The 7,923-nt window shown below is 36.6% G+C and overlaps 1 protein-coding gene across 1 annotated transcript; it reads left to right on the forward strand.

Moving 5' to 3' along the window:
- Positions 1 to 1,848: 1,848 nt before the first annotated feature.
- Positions 1,849 to 3,882, forward strand: LOC18432558 (transcription termination factor MTERF8, chloroplastic). Its single transcript, XM_006842659.4, has one exon. The coding sequence runs from the start codon at positions 2,187 to 2,189 to the stop codon at positions 3,372 to 3,374; it is 1,188 nt and encodes a 395-aa protein (XP_006842722.3). The 5' UTR covers positions 1,849 to 2,186; the 3' UTR covers positions 3,375 to 3,882.
- The last annotated feature ends 4,041 nt before the right edge of the window (positions 3,883 to 7,923 follow it).

The following is a 7,923-nucleotide window of genomic DNA, read 5'->3' on the forward strand; positions in this document are numbered from 1 at the left end:
TTCAATTTTTCTACATCAAAATGGAGGGATTTTGTTGATGACCGACATATCAGCACTACTACACTCCTTATTTGATCGAAATCGGGAGATTTCGAGCTCGATTTGCGATTAGGGCTTCATTTGAGTTAGAAGAAAACAATGTACGTTTTATCCTGAATTTTTTTTATTTTTTTTCCTACTTTTTTTTCCTCTTTTAGTATTTTTTAGACAATATTTTACTGAAATTATTGATTGCATCCAATAAAAAAACATATTTGAGAATAAAAACTCAACGAACGTCAATTTTTCTTGCCCTTTTTTTTGTGTGTTCTTCAATGTTTTGGGAAAAGTCCGACAAACTACAGATTGTGGCATTGTTTTTTTATTGTTTCTCGATCAAAATAGGGGGCTTTTGTGGTTGACAGAGATGTTCAGACTATTGAACTCCTAATTTCATCGAAAATCAGACATTTGGGGCTCGATTTTAGGGGTTTTTGATAAATTGATTTTTTAAAAAAAAATATTTCGCATATAAAACTATGCTTTATGATGAATATGAGAAGTGTTTTTCTATTTTGTTTAATAAAATTATGTTTTTTTGATAAAATTACATTTTTTTGTTAAAAAAATATATTTTTGGATGAATATGACAAAAAATAGATTTTTCTATTTTTAATGTACAAAAAAAAGTGCATGATAATGCTACTCGATTTTTTTTTGCTCGATATTTTTAATGTTACGGTGCATGATAATGTTGCTTGATCCTTTCCTTCAATTTTTTTTTGCTCGATATTTTTAATGTTATATTTCTTTTGCTCGATTTTTTTTTCTCAATGTTTTACATGATATGTTTTTTTCATATTTTTGTTAAGTACAAGATATAACCAAAAATATGCATGCTGACGGAGGGATGGTAAATGAACTAAGAGTATGTGATGCTCCCGATCTCTAAGATGTCTTCAAGATGTCAACATTATGAAACGTTGCAGTAGCATAAAAATCTTTTTTGATCTCTACTTGAAACCTCTCCTCTCTCTCTCTCTATAATTGTATACCCATACTCTTATATTAGAATAATACTTATTGTAAAACTTGAAACTGGAGTGTGTAAACATGTATGTGTACTCATATTTTTCAATAATAAGAATAATAAGCGTAGGAGTTTTTAAGTTAAATCTCAACCGTCAAATCTTTATCGAGTAGTTCAAAATACATAACTCTATTTTAATTTTAATGTTTTCTATAAATCTGATTAAGATGAAATTTTGAGTGTATATACCTAATTCTATTGCGCACTATATAAAAATATAAAAAAATTATTCGCAGTAATTTGAAATTACTAATTTACCTCCATTATTTTCAGGGGTATTTCAATCATTTTATATTTTAAAAAATATTTTTTATATATTTTTTAATTGGGCGTCTATTTTTTAGTGCACACGTCTAAAATTTCATTATGATTTGATTTCTAGAAAAAATATTAAAATTCATTTAGTGATATGTATTCTTAACCACATGATGAAGATCTGACGGTTGAGATTCCATCTATATTACTATTCATTATAGCTCTCGATATTCGTTAGATTTTCCCATATGAATAAGTAAATATATTTTAAAAATTAAAAATAATGAGAAAACATTTTAAACGGATAGTTTCAATTATTTTTAGATAAACTACCTATTAACTGGATGCTCTATACTCTGGGGACCACAAATGTAGAAATGCCGTCCCGCGGCATGAAGCAATTTCCATAAATGCTCCCAAGCAGCTATTTTGTCTGATGGAGTTCTTTTCCAGTGTGCTCCCGCAGGAACATACTCTACGGACTGCATTTTACTCCTTTTCTAGGGTTCGAGCGTAGACGAGCAAAGGACAAAGAGACGGAGAGATTTGTACACCTGTTGGGTTTAGAGAGAGAGTGCGCATTTTGGAGAGAGAAAGAGGGACGGAAACATAGTATTCGGGTCTCTTGGGATTACACGGGCCTGCTGCTTTGCTCTCTTTTTTAATGTTTTGGGATTTTTCCCCCTCACAAAGTATCAGCTTTTAAAACCCATTTTCTCTATTTGGAGGTTTCTGATTATTTTGCAGAAGATGAAGCAGCTGGATCCACCATTCTAAGCAAAAGAGGTATTTTTGCTCTCCTCTTTACATTACCATGCCTGGTTTTTCTTTTGTTCTTTATGTACCCATTGTTGGTTGAATAATGATACTCCCAACCCTTAGAAAAAGCTTGGCTTTGGCAAAACCCCATTCTCTCTATAAGCCTCAATTCCTCTTTTCCCTTCCCTTCTCTCTTTCTTCATCTCTCTCTTTCAATGATTATTCTTCTTCTCTCTCTCTTCCCCGTTTCACTTCCTCCTCCACCTCTGCATCTCTTCCTTCCATTGTTACTGTTCTCATGGATTATGTTGGCCTCTCAATGGAATCAGCCATGAATGCATCTTCGTGTCTTCTCCACCTTAAAACCACTGAAAAACCCCTCTCTGTAATAAACTTCCTAAAAAAATCTGATTTCAGTGATACCCATGTCCAAACTATCATCTGTAAACGTCCCCAGCTTCTTAAAGCCAATGTGGAGAAAACCCTCAAACCCAAATTCAGAGCGTTCCATGATTTGGGTCTTTTGGGGTGCGATCTCGGACACATCATCTCTGCAGATCCAGTCATTCTCACAAAGAGCACTGAGAAACAAATTCTCCCAAAACTTGAGTTCCTCAAGAACTATTTGCACACCAATGAGAAGGTTGTAAGAGCTCTCAAGAAATCTAGTTGGATTCTGATATTTGATATTGAGAAGAGACTAGTACCCAACATAAGGTTATTGGAGAGCTATGGAGTTGAGGACTCACAGTTACATAAATTACTTTTAAGACAGCCCAGATTCTTTACTAAAGAACCAAAACGATTTAAGGAAATTGCAGAGAGGGTGAAGGAAATGGGTTTCGACCCTAATTCGGGGTTGTTTTCTAATGCGATTTTGGCAATGAGTTGGCTGAGCAGGGAGACATGGCAGGCCAAAGTTGAGTTGTGTAAAAATTTTGGGTGGTCCGAAGAGGATGTTATCTGTGCATTTCGAAGGTCTCCATATTTATTCTCTTTGTCTGAGAAGAAATTGAAGATGGGTATGGATTATTTCATTAATGTATTAAAATTAGACAAGTTTTATCTTGTTTTGCATCCTGTGCTTTTCTCCCTTAGTTTAGAGGGAAGGGTTATCCCCAGGCACCGAGTCTTGCAAGCTTTGAGATCGAAGAATTTGCTCAAGAAGGATGTCGAATTCACGTCGTTTTGCAAAAGAGCAGAAAATGTATTTTTGCAAAGATATGTGTTGAGTTTTGGGAATGAGGCTGAATACTTGTTGAGGGTTTATAAGGGGATCACTGAAAATTGAGGGCTTCTATGGCTTTGTTAATATCATGGTTTTGCCGCGGCATTCTTCACCATCAAAGTGGGAAACGAATATTTCAAAAGTAAAAGATCAGTCCACATTAATGGTGAATTGGGGGCCTTGGTCTGAAAGATTAAAAGAATGGGGAGCTTAGTCTTTCAGAAGGTGCTTAGAAGATAGTTTTTAGCTCACTTTTGGTGCATTATATGCATACATAGGTGGCAAAGAGCTAAGGATCTTTCACATTGAGGCCCTTTCATCTGATGCACATGATAAAGAAGAGTGCTTTGGCCCTGCTTGCCTTCTCCTTGGCATTGGGGCATTTCGATACCGAAATTTTGCATGCTGGGAAAATGGGGGAAAAACACTCAAAAGCTTGCCTTCTTTTTTTTTGGTTTTTTTTCCAGCTGTTTTGTTGTGGGTGGGGTTGGGGCGCTTTGCTTTTTTGTTATGCTAGTGTACTTTGAAGCCCAATTTCGTTTACAGTAGGATTTTTTGCTCTTTCTCCTTACCCTGGGAAATAGAGGGTGACTCTCATTAAGTGAGCTAGATGAGTCTCGAACCATATGGTGGTTTGCGAGTATATTACTGTACTGTTAGGATGTGTTTCCCTCAACCCATCATCTTTTCCTGCCGCTTTTTGTGGCCACCGAAGCGGTGGTCTGTGGATAAAGGAAGGGCATCTCAGGTTACTATCATTTTAGGTGACTAACTTCTATTTGTCTCGGTTGCTTTGTAATCTGATTTACTTTACTTGTTTACATTGTCTGATTATTTCAGTGTTTTCGGCTGTGTTCTATTGAATGGAATCTTATCATCAATCAAGTAAAAGAAAAAAAGGAGGTTTTGCCTTTTATAATAGTAAATCAGGTTTTAGGACACTTTTATGGATAAGAGTATGTAAAATATGAAATCCGCGGCCAGGTCAGATTAAGCTGTTGGGTTGGGGTTGAGATCATGATTGCATGAGAACATCCTCTACATGGAAATGTTGGTGCATTTTCTACAGAGATGAGGACATTTTCTTGTGGTTTCTGGGTGGGGTATTGTATCTCCGAATTATGACTACTGCCTTCCTTCTGAACCCTTGAACATTTTCTTTTGTTTTCTTTTGGGGACAATTTCTTGTGGTTTCTGCGGAGGGATTGTACCTCTGGATTATGACCACCACCTTTCTTCAAAGCTGCGTAGGAAAGTTATAACAGTTGCACCCCATTTCTTCATCATCTAACCACAGAGATCAGTGAAATTTTTCATGGAGCAGCTTTATAAACAGTTCTGAGTAAATACAGCTTAAAAAAAACATTACTTATAGCCCATCTTTAAGTAGATGAAAGTTCCTCGATTTATAGGGAGCGTTCAGTGTATGCTGGTTCTTTTCAGAACCTAATTTCTAGTATTGAGAACTAATGATAAACTACAAGAATTCAAGAAACTATAATTGTTGATTATGCTTCATGTACCATAATAAACTGAGTCAGGCATGTAATAAACTGAGAACGTAAGAATCAATGTTTGAAACTTGGCAATCTGGATCTGGAATTGCCAATCCTGATTGGTTTCAAAGGTTGGTCAATCAGGGTCCCCTCCCCAAAATGGCCCCAATTTTATTTTTCCTTAGTTTAAACTGGTTTGACAACTTGGATTGATCGGCCTATCCAGATCAGTGGGTGATCCAAAACACTATGCTGCATTTTGAAGGTTATGTTACATGGATTATGGGTGATCCAAAACACAATTCCTCTTTTCCCTTCTCATGGATTATGTTGCACGTGCATTTCGAAGGTTTCCAAATTTGTTTTTGTCAAAGAAGAAGTTGCAGAGGGTCATGGATACTTCACTAACGAAATTAAGTTTGGTAAGCTCATATTTCACTAAGAAAATTACGTTTGACAAGAACCATTTGAGGTGTAATCCTCGACTTTTTGTGATTAGTTTGGAGGGAAGGGTGATCCCTAGGCATAGACACCACAACCTTTGAGATCCTAAAATTGCTCAAAGGGATGCAGATATGGTATCAGTTTGCAAACAAATAGAAAAGATGTTTTTGCAGAAGTTTGTGTACCATTTTGGGGATTAACAGCGGAATTCCCGAAAAGATGAGAGAGAGTAGACTTAGATGGGCTGGTCATGTGTGGCTCAAACTTAGTACAACACCGATTAAGAGGTGCAAGTTAGTACGAGTGGAAGGTTTAAAAATGGCAAAAGTAGGCTCAAAAGGATATGGTTGGAAGTACTGAGAAAGATATGGGGACTTATGATCTCACTAAAGGTGTGGCCCTTAATAGAGCATCATGACGAACCAGGAATCGTGTAGCCGATCTTAAATAGTTGGAAAAAGGCTTTGACGATGATGATAGGAGAATCCCCATAAAATTGGATGGGTCTTAACTTTCAAAATTCGAGATCCATTCTTGTTTCCATTGCTCTTAAGTTTTCTAGTGTTTCCTTCTTCCTTCTATCTGGTTCTAATGGGGCTTTGTATTTCTTCCACTCAATGAATGACTTCTATTACTTTGTATGTAAGACTAATTGATATGTTACGTTGAATGGGTTTTGTGGCGCTGAAGATAGATGCCAAATTTTGTTCAACTCTTGACTCGTGAATGGGAATAATAGGCTAAAGGCTTAAAGCAACTCTAATTTTAAGTAGTGCAGCTGATGAGAACGGTCTATTGAGATTGTTTTGGGCAAGAAAGAGAATTATGGCTCATTGGAAATAGGGGTGGCAACGAGTCTGGTCTGAACGGATCCAGATCCAAACAGTATTTGGATCCATACCCAACCCACTTGGTCCAATTTTTGGACTCTGATCGGGTCTACCTCTAGAGTCTTGGGTCAAGGCCAGGTCCATTGCTACCCCTGATTGGAAATGAGATGCAGAATGGCTTCATTTTTCCAGTTGTTTCGAAGACAAGGAGAGAAGATCATTGGGGTTTATGATTTGATAAGACCATGGGGTAGACGTGCTCCATCTCATGTCCGAGCGGCGCCTCTTAGATTTGTGGATTGCGATGATGCTTTGGAGCCTCATCTCAACTATTTAGGAGCCTCATCTCAACTATTTCGAAGAATCATGTTTCGCTATTCCGCTTTATCAAAAATCATATCCTCATTGAGATTATAAGTTACCATTTCTCTTTTCATTATTTTAATCTATGCATTCTCATTACCCTTTTAGAGTCTTCCTCTTGAATCAAATCATTCCTCCTAACTGGTGTTAAGCTAGATCGACGTTATACATAGCCAAACTATTAAGTCTATTTTTCCTCTTCTTATTACATATTGGAGCCACAGCTGAATTTTCTTAGATCGCACAGTGTGTTTTGTACTCTTGTGGAATATGTCCCCACAGCAAATTTCCAACTGGTTCAAATACTATGGATTCACGAAATCTTCCATTTCAAATATACGAGTTGAGAGAGTTTCAAGTCTAGAAAGCTTAATGGTCTAGTGAAGTCTAGAGGGGTACCATGCTCCCAAATTATAACCCCTGCATGTTGGTTGAATCTTGAATATCATTTACTGCTTCACGGTTGTGTTCTCTCTTCTGATCAGTTGTGCTCCATGGTTTTGCTGGCCCTGAGTGTTCATAAAACCAGCCGGTTAGATCGGAACCGCTAGGGTTCCGACTCCAGTTAAGGCTGGTTTTGGTGTTTTAACATGTATATAAAATATCCCAAAAAATATCCGGTCCAAAACCGGCCGATATCTAGTCGAACCGGCCATTTTTATATTAAACCTGCCGGTTTTTTTGCAAACCGGATCGGTTAGTTTAAAAAATGGTTTGTCAGATAATATAATGGAGAAATAACGTACAACGTCCGTTATTTTTTATAGTGGTCTTTATTTGATGCAAAAGTCACATGTTTCTCTTGATTGAACATTTGATTCCATTTTCCATGCATTTTCAGCCTTATACAAGCGTTTGTAGCTAGTAATTGATCGAAATTTTTGCTTTTCGCCTATAAATCAATTGATTTGAGATCAAAATGGCATCGAAATTCCACTTTCTTGGCTGTTATTTGGGTATGCTTCAAAGTTTCATGAGAAATCCGCCAATCTAAGGATTTTGGCCTCTTTTTTCAATTTTTCTACATCAAAATGGAGGGATTTTGTTGATGACCGACATATCAGCACTACTACACTCCTTATTTGATCGAAATCTAGAGATTTCGAGCTCGATTTGAGATTAGGGCTTCATTTGAGTTAGAAGAAAACAATGTACGTTTTATCCTGAATTTTTTTTATTTTTTTTCCTACTTTTTCTCCCTCTTTTAGTATTTTTCAGACAATATTTTACTGAAATTATTGATTGCATCCAATAAAAGAACATATTTGAGAATAAAAACTCAACGAACGTCAATTTTTCTTGCCCTTTTTTTTGTGTGTTCTTCAATGTTTCGGGAAAAATCCGACAAACTACAGATTGTGGCGTTGTTTTTTTATTGTTTCTCGATCAAAATAGGGGGCTTTTGTGGATGACAGAGATGTTCAGACTATTGAACTCCTAATTTCATCGAAAATCAGACATTTGGGGCTCAATTTTAGG

This window comes from Amborella trichopoda, chromosome 4 (genome assembly GCF_054954075.1).
Source record: "Amborella trichopoda isolate Santa Cruz 75 chromosome 4, AtrichopodaSantaCruz75HAP2 v2.0, whole genome shotgun sequence".
In the NCBI taxonomy this organism is placed as follows: domain Eukaryota; kingdom Viridiplantae; phylum Streptophyta; class Magnoliopsida; order Amborellales; family Amborellaceae; genus Amborella; species Amborella trichopoda.